At 50.2% G+C, this 16425-nt stretch overlaps 2 protein-coding genes across 2 annotated transcripts; one reads left to right on the top strand and one right to left on the bottom strand.

The window, feature by feature from the left end:
• The first annotated feature begins 86 nt into the window (after positions 1–86).
• On the top strand, positions 87–3963 carry LOC115556600 (proton channel OTOP2). The gene is made up of 7 exons (XM_030373720.1): positions 87–253; positions 399–766; positions 1073–1209; positions 1476–1534; positions 1673–1791; positions 2464–3245; positions 3689–3963. Exons 1-7 carry the CDS (start codon positions 177–179, stop codon positions 3857–3859), a joined length of 1713 nt encoding a protein of 570 aa, XP_030229580.1. The 5' UTR covers positions 87–176; the 3' UTR covers positions 3860–3963.
• Positions 3964–4575: 612 nt separating this feature from the next.
• On the bottom strand, positions 4576–16184 carry hid1a (HID1 domain containing a; the record flags this gene model as incomplete). The annotated part of the gene is given in 18 exon segments (XM_030374103.1): positions 4576–5365; positions 5523–5681; positions 5993–6084; positions 6477–6566; positions 7082–7233; positions 7770–7997; positions 8766–8930; positions 9627–9705; positions 10113–10264; positions 10721–10811; positions 11070–11210; positions 11305–11361; positions 11798–12005; positions 12572–12688; positions 14569–14600; positions 14602–14673; position 15050; positions 16063–16184. Coding segments are annotated over 18 exon segments (2022 nt in total), but the record flags the coding sequence as incomplete, so codon positions are not given.
• Between the last annotated feature and the right edge of the window lie 241 nt (positions 16185–16425).

Genomic DNA, 16425 nt, shown 5'->3' with positions numbered 1-16425 from the left:
AACATGTTCAATGTCTTTACTGACACGGTATGCGTCAAAAACGCGTCAGGCTGCGCAGGTGCGATCAGTTAACGAGGTCATCTGATCGCACCTGCAGGCCTGCGGACAGCCTGGGTCGATGCCGTGTGCGGAACAACATTATTCACCCACCCACCCGAAATAACAACTCTATCCAAATGACGACTTTAGCCCAAATGGACGTGAGGAATGTGACTCTAGAGATGATGCGGACGTGCACCAGACTTTTCTCTCGGTAATGACTACGACTTGGAATGTATTATAGCCCCATTGGCCTCAACACTAGGCCTATATATAGTCCCATCTTCTCCCCTTAGAACATGCAAAAACGTTCCCGTCGACGGATGAACAAGTGAACGCATTGGTTTATTGTTTTGCAGAAAGACCCGCCGGGATGAACGGGTATCGGAATCCCATCCGTCCAGCACTGAGACGGTCGATCAGATCGATACCATTCCCCCGGGGCCCGCTCCAACTCCCGGCCCGGCGGCAGTGGGAGCCGCCCCCGCAGCGGGGCACGGGGGCGGCTGGACGCTGTCTGTCATCCTGTGCGTCAACATCCTCATCCTGGGCGCTGCTCTGATCAGCTGCAGCGCCGTCAACGGCGCCGCCGTCACCCCCGTGCACCGGCAGATCTTCCTCATCGTCCTCCTCAGCCTGACCATACTCTGGATGCTGTTCTACACGATCTTCACCAGGAGAGCTGTTTCGTCCAAGGACAGCCACGCAGGGCCTCTGTGGCTGAGAGGTGAGCGCACCCCAAAACTTTTTTAATCGTTGATGGGGTGCTGGCCGGTTAACCATAAGGAGAGTCCAGGCATCCAGTCACCGCGACACGCCAAAATGGACAGAATAATGAATTAATGCTAATTTAGGTGACAACGCATACAAACAGGAATCGGTACAATCAGAAACAGACACGCATCAGACACTGACACACGTCATCCAGGCATTCGGCATCAATCCCGACATCAGCCCCAGGTTCCCAACGAGAGACTGTAGTGAGAGGCCTTCAGCTTTGCTTTGAATGGGGTTTGAGACGTTGTCTTCGCAGTGGGTCTGGTGCTCTTCGGTCTGCTCAGCCTCATCATGGACATGTTCATGATCGCCAACTACTCCGGCCGCCTGCACTGCGACTCTCCGGTGAAGGTGGCTTTCCCCTGCATACAGGCTGTCTTCATATTCTTCCAGGTGGGTACTTTTTGTTAAAGTGGGTACTTTTTAGTTTTGTGTTGCTTGTTTGTGTGTGTGTGTGTCTGTTTGTTGATTATGCAGTGTGTGTGTGCTGCTTGTGTTTCTTGATTTTGTCTCTTATTAAGCTACTGTCCTGCGCCCCCTTAAATTGCCCCCTCGGGGATGAATAAAGTGAAGTGAATTGAATTGTGACAAGCAGTCACTTCAGTGCATCATCAACAACTCCTTGGAACTGTTTTTGGGTTAAATGCTCCTCTCTCCAGACGTACTTCTTGTGGATCCACGCCAAAGACTGTGTGCAGCTGCACAAGGACCTCACTCGGTAACCACGGCACCCATACATGTAGGACCCCCCCCCCCCCCCCCACCCATGACTCCATAGCAACGCCTGTTCACACAGAGCGCAGGTTCCCCATGTTTGGCTCCCAGATGTATTGATGGAGGCCCCCCCCCCCCCCAGCTGCGGCCTCACGGTGACCCTCTCCTGCAACCTGGTTCTGTGGATGTCGGCGGTGGTGGAGGAGTACAACCACCACACGGACGCCCCCGAGAACCTGACGGTGCGCAGCATCCAACGAGGTAGCCTCCATCAGCCTCCACCGAGGTAGCTCCACCCACAAGCATCCACCGAGGTTGCTCCACCCATCAGCCTCTACAGAGGTAGCTCCACCCATCAGCCTCTACAGAGGTAGCTCCACCCATCAGCCTCTACAGAGGTAGCTCCACCCATCAGCCTCCACGAGGTAGCTCCACCCACCAGCCTTCACAGAGGTAGCCTCTACCAGCCTCCACCGAGGTAGCTCCACCCACCAGCCTCCACGAGGTAGCTCCACCCACAAGCCTCCACGAGGTAGCTCCACCCACAAGCCTCTACAGAGGTAGCTCCACCCACCAGCCTCCACAGAGGTAGCTCCACCCACAAGCCTCTACAGAGGTAGCCTCTACCAGCCTCCACCGAGGTAGCTCCACCCTGTAGCTCCTCCCATCAGCCTCTGTAGAGGTTGCTCCACCCTGTAGCTCCTCCCATCAGCCTCCGTAGAGGCTCGAGTTCCAGCTCTTGCTTCAGAGTGGGGTCCAAAGACACTGCAAGCATCAGATTTAGATGTTTAACGATTGCAGTTAACAAATTGAAAGAGATACCAGATTTAGTATCAGTCAATGTTTATTGTTGTGAAGAGTGAAGCCCTGCTGTAACTCCCTGTGGAACGACCCTCAACCAGAACCCAACGCTCTCTCCTCCTCACACTGCAGCCAGCTTCGGCGACCACAAGTGCAAGTGCAGCTTCACCTCGTGCGGCGTCTTCAAGGAGGCGTACTACTACCTGTACCCCTTCAACATCGAGTACAGCCTCTTCGCCTCCGCCATGGCCTACGTCATGTGGAAGAACGTGGGCCGGCTGGCCGAGGAGCACGCCCACCAGCGGCCCAAGTTCCGGGTGAAGGACGTGAGCGTGGGGCCCGTGGCGGGGATCCTGCTGGTGCTGACCGGCCTGGCCACCTTCATCGTGTACGAGATGCAGGTGGTAGAGGAGGAGCAGAAGAACACGGCGCTGCTGATCCACTTCATCACCAACATCGTCATCGTGAGCCTGATGTCCGTCTGCACGGCGGCGGGCTGCCTGCTCTTCTGCCTGGACCAGAGGCCCCACGTGAGGGAGGACAACCCCACCCGCGGGCTGGACGTGGGGCTGCTGGTGGGGGCCTCCATGGGCCAGCTGGTCATCAGCTACTTCAGCGTGGTGGCGCTGGCGGCCGAGGGCGCCGAGGGCCACGTCAACAGCCTGAACCTGGCCTGGGCCGTGCTGACGGTGGTGCAGCTGGGCATGCAGAACCTCTTCGTCATCGCGGGGCTCCACCGGGAGCCCTACCAGGAGAGCCGCGCCCCGGGAACGGGGGCCAACGGGACGGCCCTGAGCCCCGTCAGGAAGCGCCGGAAACGGAGCTTCTCCCTGGCAGCCTGCCGACACGGCATCAACTGGAAGCGGCGCCTGCTGAAGGAGATCTGTGTCTTTGTACTGCTGGCCAACATCATCGTAAGTGGCTACACGCGGGTCTGTGTCGTATGTCCGGTACGATGTGCTCCTCTGGGAGGCGGCAAGTGGCTCAGGAGGTAGAGTGGGTCGACTGGTAACCGGAAGGTTGCTAGTTCGATCCACGGCTACTCCTAGCCGAGTGTCGAGGTGTCCCTGAGCCTGACGTCTCACCCTGACTGCTCCCGCCAAGCTGGCTGTCGCCCTGGGTGGCTGACAACGCCGTCAGTGTGTGAATACGTGCATGAATGATTTTGTACAATATTTTAAAGCGCTTTGAGACGCCACTGGTTAGAAAAGCGCTGTATAAACGCAGTGCGTTTACCTTGTTTCCGTCTGAATGCGTTTTTCTAAAGCCACAGTCAAATCCCTTGCATTTGTTGCAGCATACTTGGCCAACCTGTATCGAGTGGGATCTGACACTGTCTGTCCTGTGCCCCTGACAGCTCTGGATCATGCCTGCGTTCGGGGCGCGGCCCCAGTTCGACCAGACCGTCGAGATCCATTTCTACGGCTTCACCATGTGGGCAGCCATTGTGAACATCGGACTGCCCTTTGGGATCTTCTACCGCATGCACTCGGTGGCCAGCCTGTTCGAGGTGTACCTCATCGTTTGACTCAGGTGCGACTGTAAACGTTTTAACGGCTTGTATGTCTTCTTTTTAATGTCCCTTCTATTGTAAATAAGTTTGTGTAAAATAAATGATCGGAGTTAAGTGTTTCAGTTTTATTTTGTTTGCTTTGCCCACATTATTCCCACCTGGTTGTGTTGCTTTAATTTATCGTCTAAGTGTTTACAGGGAAGATTTACAAGCAGACTTTATTTGTGGCATGATTGCAATAGTAACTGCACGGCTGTTTGTGAGTTTATATCTGCCCCATGCAAGGCCATGTTTAACTGACCCTTATAACAAGTTCTAGCAAAGATGCCAGATTGTTCCCCAGCTTGGCATGTAGGGTACCTGCGCTGTGGGGAACAAGATTCCCAGATCTCTTACATTCTCACTACGTCTTCTAAAGATATTTTTAGTTGGTGAATCTCATTGGTTCTATTTGCAATCGTGTTTATTTCATTAACCTTTTAGATATTGTGTGGTGGTGTCGAATTTTAATGCACTCCAAATTATAGCTGGCTTTACTGATACATACAAATTTATAAATCTTGAAATCGAATATATCCTCTCTATTGCTGAATGGTAGCGCAACCAGCCCAAAATTGCAGTGAGATGATAGTGTATCAGTGTCGCCCTCTACTGGACAAGATGCATTATTGATGATGGGAATTTTCTAATTGAGATTCACCATACATTTGCAAACAATTCATGTAAATGAGAATGGTACTATGCATTGTTTTTAATGTATTGACAACCATGATATTTCCCATCCAACACAATATATAGATAGCAATATGGTCCAAATAAACAACATTCTTCTGAATAAGGAAAAATACTTTAAACATTAACACAATATATAGAAACAGAATGTAAGACAAAAAGTCATCAGCATGATTACATCCATATAACGTCATTCTTAAATATGTATCTCTTAAAAGTCCTGTTGCCTCGTTTCATATACTACAACTATTCACAGAAGATGAGTGCAAGTACACTTTAAACCATGGCAAACACGCTGGACAAACGGAACACGATAACGATGTTTAGCGTATGTTCAGGGCCAACGAGCTGCATGATTGACACCCCGTCACTCAAAACGTTTAGCATTTCTTTGCTCCACTCGAGAACGATATCGAAACAATATTGTAAAAAAAAATCAATCGTAGCGCCATCCTTTGCAAAAGTCCCTCCTGACTCCCACCCTAAAAAAAATCCTTCTGCATGCTTCGACCCAGGCTGCAGTGTCTCAGCGTGAGGAAGAGGAGGAGGAGGACTGGGAGGCAACGCTAAACAGTGAGAATGACAAGAGAAGCAGCAATATGCCAAACAAACACGACCCCAGGCGCCGAATCGTCCCAATGATTGACATGAGGGTCAAGGGTCCGCTTCATCTCCGACAGACGGAAAGACTTCCACAGCCTGGATCACAGACAGACGGACACGGTCTACATCCTCTGGATCTCAAACAGTCGGACGTCGGTGTCGTACCAGATGGGCGGGTCCACGTTTCTGCAGGAGGAAAAAATGACAGATCAATAAACATGGAGATATTGGTAGACCAACACAGATGGACTGACTTATTGTAAGTGACTTTGGGGAAAAGGGTCTGCTAAACGCCCTGAATGCAGTTCAATCCCATCTGTCCCCAGCAGGGGGCTCCACCCACCTCAGGTACACCACCCCCCACATGTAGGTGCGGAACCACATGGCTGTGCCGGCGTTGGCCTGGTACTTCCTGATCAGGATGGGATGGGGCACGGGCAGCAGGCCCACCAGGGTGCCGTGCTGGAGGAACTTCAGGATCTCCGACTCGTCCGTCAGACCCCTGGGGGGAGGAGGGGAGGAGAGAGATCAGGAGGAGGGCGGGGCTGCAGACAACGGGACGTTTGATTGGTCGAACTTTGTTTCTTCTTGGACGTTCTTGCTGGGTTAGCATGTTGCAGGGTTGAGTGATCGAGGTGTTTTGGCATTATTGGATGGAGATGTATCGGAATATTATTGGATGGAGATGTATCGGAATATTATTGGATGGAGATGTATCGGAATATTATTGGATGGAGATGTATCGGAACATTATTGGATGGGGGAGGTTCATCGGAACAGTGTTGAATCGGGGAGGTCTCCGTGGTTACGTACTTGTCGATGCAGATCTTCTCCACCTGGGGGACCAGTACCTGGAGCAGCCTCATGATGGTCTGCAGAGGGAGCTTGCTCCTCCAGGAGAGCACCTGGAGGGTGGAGACGAGGGCAGACGGTCACACCCCCATCACAACGCCATGACCCTCTAACCCTAACCGGGGCTCGATACTGGACCGATCGACTCGCGGCCGATCCACGGATTTGTGGAATGATCGCATGTTGATCTGTGGATTGATCACGAGTATTGATCGATCAACAGATCAATCCAGATCAATCCACTATCGAGCCCCGTGTGCATTGATCAATACTTGTGATCAATCCACAGTATCCACGGATCAATCCACTATCAAGTGTCATAGTGGATTGATCAATACAAGGCCAATCCACCGATTAGTGAATTGAGCACGCATTGATCTGTGGAATGATCAACCCCATGGATCAATGCAGATAGACTGAAGATGAAGACCAACTGGTTTCTGACCCATTCTGGACTGGGAGCCCAGTAGGACGAGGTGGAGGAAGCGCTGGACGTAGGCCTCCTCTCCATCTCCGCCTCGGTGTAGAAGACATCCTGGCGTGGGGCGAGGGCGGAAAGAGATTTGTCGTCAAAGGCGGCGGTCTCAAGCTATAGCGAGACAACACAGCCAGGTGAACGGTGAACGGACTGCATTTATACAGCACTTTCAAACCAGTGGCCAGAGGCTCCTCGCTCAGGGACACCTCGACACTCCGCTAGGAGGGGCCAGGGATCGAACTGGCAACCTCCCGGTTACCAGCTAACCCTCTCTACCTCCTGAGACACATGCCGCCCCGGCATGTGTCTCATGGGAGATACAGGCCGGTAAGGAACACACTGGATTATAGTCTGAATAAGGCATCGCTAGTGAGCTGCATTGGATGACCTTTGGTAATCCATTGGTTGAACATTTTACGTTATTGGTGTATTTTACTTGATGATGCTATGATAAACAAATTTAATCACTGCAGTACCGAGCAAAAATTCGGCAACATTACTAAACAATCCCCTGCTCAAAAGTTCCTTCACACACATCCTAACTTTCTTCACACACACCCTTGCGCTCTCACCTCCGTGTCTCTCCCAGAGTTGGACTCCGTGTCGCTGGTGCCCGTGACGGTGCTCTGGTCTGCCAGAGGTTTCTGGGGCGAGTCCATCTTTGGTATCGACACCATCGTCCCGTCCTCTGACACCTGGGACTTTTCTGTGAGTTTTTCGATGCCTTAAAACAAAACAAACCGCGAGGTCAGCAGAAAACATTGATTAGGCCATTGATACCTTCTACCACCGTTTATTTAGACACGATGTCGACATTCAAATCGTTTTCCCCCCTTTTTCAAAACGGTGCCGTAAAAAAAATGTTGGGGTTGGTGTTTGACTGAGTGGAAAAGTTCTGGGTTCAATCCCAAATGTCCGTAGTCTACGAGTAGGCACCCTCGGTCAAGATGTCTCACGGCCATCGGCTCCTTCTTCTTCAGATATAAGCGCCTTCTGAATGACTAAATAGTTAATGAAACATTCAAAAGCGTACAATGAACATGCCAAGAATAGGTCCAAATAAAATCTGTCAAAAACCTGTATCTTTTTTTCACGTATTTTTTTCAATGTATTCTTATATTGATCAGTTCTTTGTTTTTGTTGTTATTGTCTTCCCCCACCCATGTTGGTGCTCTAATGTTTCACCTCGTGTCAAATGCCTATTCAAAAGTGTGCCTGCAGTACACTTAACGCCCCACGGGGGGCGACGGAGACCCGTACCGGGTATGGCCACCAGGCTGGCCTTCAGGGTCCCTGGCTCGGCAGGCACGGCCGGCCGCGAGCCCTCCATGGAGATGGTCTCCTGAGAGCTGGTCCTGGAGATGACGTCGGGGCTCTTCTTCTTCCTCTGCAGGGCCTTCTGGATGGAGGAGGCGTCTGACGGCAGGTTGGCCAGCTGGTGGAAGAGGTTCCTCTTGCGGATGATGGCGTACACCAGGTTGCAGTTTCCTGGGAAGAGGTACGAACAGAGGAAAACAAAAAAAGATGGTACATTTGTTTTGGTCAGCGGGATGGTCCGATACCATTTTCTTCCTTCCAAATACCGATTCCAGTCCCTGAACTTGAGTATCGGCCGATACCGCGTATAAACCGATACAGCATCTAGCATTGTAACGCCGATACCCGATACAGCATTTTAGGCAGTATCGGATGATTTTCCGATACTGGTATCGGTATCGGAACAACTCTAGATCTCCATACAGAGCTTATTTGATTCTATGTTTTGTTCCATTACCCTCCTGGCCTCCCTACAGCCAGGAACTCAGTCCCCAGAGGTACATGAATACATCTCTTTGGTTCTTATTGTCATTGTGCCTTGACTTGCACAGTTTCTATTTCCAGCTGCTGCCTTGACACCAGAGAGTTCCTCCTTGGACTAATGAAGGCTTCTCATCATGGCGACGCGATCCCCAAGGCACACGCTTCCTCAGAATGAATCCTGAGTCCTCACCATCAAACTGGTACTGTATAATGTAGTTATAGGTCCCTGGTACTGGATGATGTTGTTATAGGTCTCTGGTTATCACCATCAAACTGGTACTGGATGATGTTGTTATAGGTCTCTGGTTTCTCAACATCAAACTGGTACTGGATGATACGGTTAAAGGTCTCTGGTACTGGATGATGTTGTTAAAGGTCTCCTCACCATCAAACTGGTACTGGATGATACGGTTAAAGGTCTCTGGTACCGGATGATGTTGTTAAGGGTCTCCTCACCATCAAACTGGTACTGGATGATGTTGTTGAAGGCCTCCAGCAGGAAGAAGACCAGGTGGTGGTTCTGGGAGGCCGAGAATAGGAACCAGGAGGTGGAGAAGGCTTCGAGGAGGTGGAGGAGTTTGTTGGCGGCCACCATGGAGAGACTCTTCAGGTAGGGAGACACTGCAGCAGAGAAGCACACCCTGTCGGACTAGTGTATTATGGGGTTACTGTGTGCTTCAAGATTCAAGACTCAAGATGGTTTTATTGTCATCTGGACAACAATTACAGAGCAGTCGCTGGCCATGAAATTATTTAGTCTTAGGCTGCTCCAACAGTGCAATATAAGAGAAAGTACAAGTATATGAGAAACACAAGTAGGAAAGCTGAGACTTAAATAACAAAATATATATAATAATAATATAATACAAAGTAAGAGAGCAGAGACCTAAATGCAAAACTAAATAAATGTAAAAAGTAAACAGACGTGTTTATCCAGATGTCGACTGGTATAAAGTGGCAAGTTATAAAGTGTTATAGTGGTGAGCTAAGTGTGCTTCAGTCAAGCAAGATGGTACCGTTGTCATTACTGCTCTTCGTTCATTTGGCAGAGTCATCATGTTTTAATGTTGGAGGAGGTAGGAGTGAAGCATCCTGCTCTAGAGGACCAGAGGACTAGAGGTCTAACCCTAACCCAGACACCTTCTTCTGGGACTCCACTGCCCGAGCCACCCCACCATCCTCCTCCCTGGACTCATCTCCATCGCGGTGAGAAGCGACGGAGCCCACCTCCTCGTTCTCCGGGGCGCCTCACAGCGACGGAGGAGGCGAGTCCTGTATCTTCTGTGTTTGAATCAACCGCGGAAGTGAGTCACTCACCGTTCACGATGATGGTGAGCAGACAGTCGTACAGAGGCTGCAGCCGCTGGTGTCCGCTCGTGATGATCTTGTGGAACACCTGAATATAAAATAAACAAGTATAAACTAGTTATAACGAATCCTATATGGTGAATGATAAATGGACTGCATTGATACCGTGCTTTTTCTAACCAGCGGCCATACAAAGCGCTACACAATATTGCCCAACATTCACCCATTCACTCACACATCCACACACCGACGGCGGAGACAGCCACGCAGGGCGACAGCCAGCTCGTCGGGAGCTAACAGTCAGGGTGAGGTGCCTTGCTCAAGGACACCTCGACACTCAGCTAGGAGGAGCCGGGGATCGAACCAACGACCTTCAGGTTACCAGCCAACCCGCTCTACCTCCGGAGCCACGTGCCGCACATACGTCGACACTCATGAGTTTCCCCTCATGAGAGAACGTCCCCTCGAAGACCAGAGCGCCCCGGGGAACCTCACCACGATGAGCAGGTCGGCGTGGGTCCCGGTGAACACGGGGATGTCCATGGGCACGTGGACGGAGTACGGCTTGTTCAGGCGGACCCCGAAGTTCCTCTCGCCGCTCAGCAGCAGCAGGATGAAGACGCCGATGTGCATTAGTCCCACGCGGGCTGCACACACACACAAACAGGTAGAACACAAACAGGTAGAGCACAAACAGGTAGAGCACAAAAGGTAGGTCCGGCTCCCGGATCGGTCAAAAGCAGAGAGAGAATTTCCCCCAAAGGGACAAATAAAGGATAACTTAACTGAACTTAAATCACGGTAAAACGGTAAAAAGTCGGTTTATGCTTTCTTTTTTTTTGGGGGGGGGGGATTTGTATTATTACATTTTATTAGTCATAGATTTATTTGTTCTACGTTTTTGTTATATTTTGATCTTGTGTCAAGTGACTGTTTGCGTGTGTTTTAGTGCACAGAACAAAATAGAAGTAAAAAAACGACTAATATCAAATTTAGGCTTTATGTGACGGGGGGAAGAGGCGTGATTGTACATGGTCAGATATACACAATGGATCCTTCTCTGACTAAGACACTGGACTTCCGGCGGGTTCCGTCAGACTCACACTGGTCGGCCCGGGCGTCGTTCAGGTAGAACAGGATGGGAACCAGAACATCCAGGACGTCACTGCTCTTCAGCACGAAGAACAGGAACTTCTGCAGAACCCAAACACATCCCGCTGAGTCCAAACTCCAAACAAAACACTGCCGCTGCTTTGGTTCTCAGCCAATCAGAACACTTCACTTCACAGAATCAGAACTCTTAACATCGAATCAGAACTCTTAACTTAAGCGAATCACAACTCTTAACCCCTAACTAGCTAACTACTAGTTAACTATTTAACTCTTAACTTCTCTTTTCCGATTCTTCCTACGGCGTGGTTGTCCAGACTCCCCCCCCCCCCCCCCCCACACCTTATTGAAGTCGCAGAGCTTCCAGAAGAGCACCAGGAGCTCCTGGTGGAACTGGATCTTCTTGGTGGAGTTGGGCAGGTAGGTCTGGGTCAGCGGGTTGGTGAGCAGGCGGGCCAGGCCCTTCAGTATGAAGTCGTAGTCCTGCACACAGAGAACCCAGGATAGACGAATGAGTTGGCTGAGACGGTAAGGAAATACCCTTTACCGCAATGAGTAGGAAAGAAAGGCTTTGTACCTCTTCTCGGTGAATTCTTGACAGATAGTTCACAAACAGGTTATCAGGGCCGGTAGACTGCGAAAAGAGAGAGCAGAGATATACATTTACATTTACATTGAGGGCATTCAGGAGACGCTTTTATCCAAAGCGACTTACAGTAGTACATTTGTCAGAAGATAGAGAAACAACGATATATATCGCTGTCGGTTCAGTAAGGATGTTCATAGAACCAAGTGCCAAGCACAAACAATCACTAGGTTAACCCATTCCCTGTATACAAGAAAGATAGCTAGGGTAAAATGCTAAACGATGCTAAGTACTATTTTTAAGTGCAAAGACGCACAGCATACAATACGTGCGTAAGGGGGATGTGTGGGGGAGGTATAAATCGTGATAAGAACACACTAAAGGAAAGCGCCATTGTGCGTTTTCTGTCCCTCTGGCGCCCCCCGGTGGCGGCCCCAGGTCGCGGCCCATAGTCTCTCTGGCGCCCCCCGGTGGAGGGTCTCACCTCCTGCTCCTCGAGGCTGGACGGGGAGGCGGGGAGGCGGGTGGCTCCGCCCTCGTGCTCCAGCGTGACGATGAGCGTCTGCACCGCCTGCTCCACCAGCTGCTCCCGGTAGTCGGAGAACATGAGGTGGTTGTAGGGGATCCCGTAGCCCACCGGGTCGTAGGCGAACACCACGTTGAGCAGCGAGGTGAACAGCGGCAGGGCGTGTCTGTGGAGGCACCGGGGGGGGGGTGGAAGTGGGGGTGGGAGGTAATAAGAGTGAGCGAGTTTGAGAGGGAGTGAGCGTGAGAGTGAGTGAGTGTGAGAGTGAGGCCCAATCCCATTTCTACCCCTTACCCCTCCCCCTTGTTTTGAAGGGGTACGGGGTAGAAATGAGATTCGGCCTTAGGCCCAATCCCATTCCTACCCCTTCCCCTTACCCCTTACCCCTATAAAACAAGGGGGAGGGGTAAGGAGTAGAAATGGGATTGGGCCTGAGTATGTAAGTGATCGAATGAGTGAGTGTGAAAGTGAGTATGTGATGGAATGAGTATGCAGGTGAGTGTGTGAATGAGGGTCAGAGTGAGTGAGTGTAAGTAAGTAAGTTAGTGAGTGAGTATGCAGATGAATGTGTGTGGGTATGCAAGTGAGTGTGAAAGTGAGTGAGTATGAGAGTGAGTGTGGGGTTGAGTGTGAGAGGGAGTAAGTCGCTAACTGAGAGATTGAGTGTCTTGAGTATTTCAGTGAGTGCGTGTGAGTCTTAGAGTAAGTGAGTGAGAGTGTGAGTGTGTTGACCTGTTCTCGGTGGAGCAGAAGAAGGTTACCCAGGGGTTGAGCACGCTGTGGTCAGAGGAGGGGGGCAGGTACATGGCCTCGGAGAAGCACGTCAGCAGTAGGCGCAGCAGCTCCATTCTGGGGGGTGGGGGGGGGGGGCACAGGGTTGGTAAACAACAACAACATGGAGGGTAGCGGAGTGAGAGACTCACGCTTTCTCCCCCTACATCCTCTGCTTGGGAGTAAGAAGGGACGTCTTACTGAAGTTTGGAAGACTCATTCTGAAATAAAGGACACTTCTCTATCCCACAGCTGTTTCCCGTTTATTCAGAAACATTCCAACTTAAAAAAGAAAGTTCCCAAAAAGAAAACGCGTTATACCACAGTGAGTTCCGATCGAGTCATTTGATTGGACAAGAGGCATTCCATGAGTTCTGACGTAGGGTATGACAGCACTGGGACTTTTAACTGGACACGTTTCACTCGGCGTCTCTAGTAACCGTTAGTTCCGCTGACGATCGTGCGCTGTTCACTCATCGGAATCGGACTGGCCGACAGAGCAGCGAACCCAAAAGTGACTCTGATCTCGCTGGCCGTACAATAGATGGGTACTTGCAGATAAATGTAGACGGTACACAGAAGCTGGCCTGAGGCTAAACCAAGTAGCAAGCTAGCGTGCAGGACAATGCGAGTGTTGCGTGGCAACCGTCCATCCCTGACCCGTCGCCCAAATATTTGTGTTGGCTGAGCCGAATCTGTTATATTTAAACAAACAAATCCTTATCCGTCTTCGCTTATAACTGCTACACTTGCCGACCTGTTATCAGTCCCCTGTAAACGGTTGTAATCAGTCGGTGATTACCTTTGGCACTGAATCACAGCCGCGCTGATATCCAGTATTCAGCAGCACTCTCTTTTGAGATAAGCATAATTCCCCCCCAGCATAATCAAGTCAGAGATTCTAACTCTCACTCTGTGGGGTTCGGTCCTTTAAAGAGATCGCATTATGGAGGCAGGGAACAACTTGCATAATAGAGGTGAGCACCAACACAACATAATAATAATGGAATATAACCAGATTCTCCACTCTAAACACTGTATAGGTCTTTAACCTCATTGTGGAAAACATTAAAAACAGATCAGGGCTAACTAGAAAATGCATTTCCTGCAGTGCAAAGTGAGGTTGAAAATATTTTTGAATAAAGCCACATAGATTAAGACATAAAGAAACGTTAAATGGCTTAAATCAAGTGAAGGGATTTGAACCAAAGTGTGTGTTTGTGTGTGTGTGTGTGTGTGTGTGTGTGTGTGTGTGTGTGTGTGTGTGTGTGTGTGTGTGTGTGTGTGTGTGTGTGTGTGTGTGTGTGTGTGTGTGTGTGTGTGTCTTTAAGAGAATAGCGAGCCGGTGCGTGATTAAAAGTAGCCCAATAGAGCGGGAAAAACAGTCCAATCTGGCAACACTGCCTGAACGTCCTCCAAAAGTAGCCCAATCTGGCAGGAATAACAGTCCAATCTGGCAACACTGCTGAACGTCCTCAGCTCCAGCGTCAACGTAAATCAATGAGAACTGAAAACGAAGCCGGTATGAAACTAAAACTGTGATTCTGAATAAAGTTTAAATGATATCAAAATTTCGTTTGGATATTATTGAAGATACAGATACAAGCTCCGACGTCCTCCCATTGACTCCCATGTTTAAAAAAAAAGATAGTATTTTAAAAGTAGAATATCTTAAAAATCTGAAAAGAAAAGAAGCGCGCAATTTCAGATAGGTCCCAAAGTTTGTAGAGAATGAGAAAGAAGGAAAGAAGGAAAGAAGGAAAGAAGGAAAGAAAGAATAAAACTTATGAAGAACAACAGTTGAGCGCTGCATGCAGCACTCACCTAATTATAGTTCATGGCATTCATGAGGTACTTTCCGAAGGCACTTAAAGCGCTCTGCATAGCGAGAGTGGGAAGGAAACCACCGGCATGTGATTGAGGCGTGTCGGACATGAGGTGGGCGGGAGACGGCTCACCTGTTCAGGTCGTGGATGTAGTTGAGGGGGGGGGGACTGGGCGAAGCCCACCCCGGCCTCCCAGATGTATTCACAGCTGTCAATGGACTGCATGTCCTCCACCGACTCCTGGGTGGGGGGGGTCCACAGGGACTCAGTCAGACACTTTTCTGTTTCACACTTTTCTTCGGCGCGACGAACAGTGAATTATGATACAGGAGCAGGGTTAAAGGGTTATGTGTTTACAGACGCTTAAAGTAAGTAGGCTTGGGACATTGGGGATCGAACACGGAACCTTTTGGCTGACAAGCGAACACCTCAGAAACTAGAGGCCAGTTGGGCGGCATGTGGCTCAGGAGGTAGAGCGGGTTGGATGGTAACTGGAAGGTTGCCAGTTCGATCCCTGGCTCCTTTCTAGTGTGGAGGTGTCACTGAGCGAGACGCCTCACCCTGACTGCTCCTGACGAGCTGGCTGTCGCCTTGTGTGTATGAATCGGTGCACGCTAGGCAGTATTGAAAACAGCTTTGAGTGGATACTGTTTAGAAAAGCGAAATATAAATGCAGTCCATTTACTTGTTCAGACGCGTTCTAAACCGTCCAAAACATTGTTAGGAAATTGTGTTTATTTAAATCGGAAAATGAAAACTAAAAAAATATAATCATTGTTGTAATCCCCAGAGTTACACAACAACAACGATGGTGGCTTTCCAGGCAAGGCCATCCGTCATTCCAGTCATCCGACATGCCCGCAACATTCCTGTTTGTCGATGAGTAAGAGGAGACTTCCTGGTCAGTGAACTCACTAGAGTTCCTCACTTCGTCTTCAGACCGACCGGGAGGACAGGTTAGTGAAGGAAGTAACCTTGACTTTAGCTCTAAGGCAACAACGTGAAACGGCCCTCGGGATCTGATCAGTCTCTTACGGTGCTAAAGATATCGAGCCTGACATCAGTACAGATTTGGTTCTACTGACAAAGTCGGATACGATTATGATTGGATTTGGATGTAAAGTAGCCAGGAATTATGTTAATTATATTATGTTTAAATATGATATTAAATATATAAAGTTGAATTATAATGATGATTGGAATTGGATTTGGATGTAGAGTAGCCGGTAATTGCATTTAAAATGTTATCTTACTGTCGTGCCTTAAGAGAGGTGAATAATATTACGATTTGAAATAAGTGAACCTCAGTCGATTTTCCTTCCATGCCATCTCTGAGATAGCAAATGCAAGTGAACCCTACAGAAAAACCACACCAGTTACCATGACAACCCAGAAGAGATACCAAACGAAGTTGAAACACAAAGGAACATGGTAGCACTGTGGGCAATCGCTCTATGTGGCTCCATCATGGGGTCTGGTTTGAGGGGTCCGGTTTGGGGGGTCTTGTTTGAGGGGGTCTTGTTTGGGGGGTCAGCCATGGGGGGACTGGTTTGGGGGGTCTGGTCTTGGGAGTCTGGTTTGGGGGGTCCCTCACGGGGGTCTGGTCCTTGGGGGTCCCTCGTGCACTCACAGGGGCTCCTCTTGTGGCTGTGGACGGTGAAGTCCGGGCAGAAGAGCAGGTCGGCCACGGCCAGGAGGAGGGACTCAGCCAGCGGACGGGCGCTGTCGTCATCCTCCATGTCCTCCGTCTGCCCGGAGGGGGAGACCCGGCGGAGGAGGAAGGGATGAGGAGGAGGAGAGGGAGGAGAGGAGGAGGAGGAGGAGGAGGAGGAGGAGGAAGGAGGGGGAGGAGGAGGAGGAGAGGGAGGAGGAGGAGGAGGATGAGGAGGAGGAGGAGGAGGAGGGGGAGGAGAGGGAGGAGGAGGAGGAGGAGGAGGAGGAGGAGAGGAGGAGAGGAGAGGGAGGAGGAGGAGGGGAGGAGAAGGAGGA

The sequence above is a fragment of the Gadus morhua genome, chromosome 2, assembly GCF_902167405.1.
Source record: "Gadus morhua chromosome 2, gadMor3.0, whole genome shotgun sequence".
Classification (NCBI taxonomy): Eukaryota; Metazoa; Chordata; class Actinopteri; order Gadiformes; family Gadidae; genus Gadus; species Gadus morhua.
This window is presented reverse-complemented; position numbering and strand designations above follow the sequence as displayed.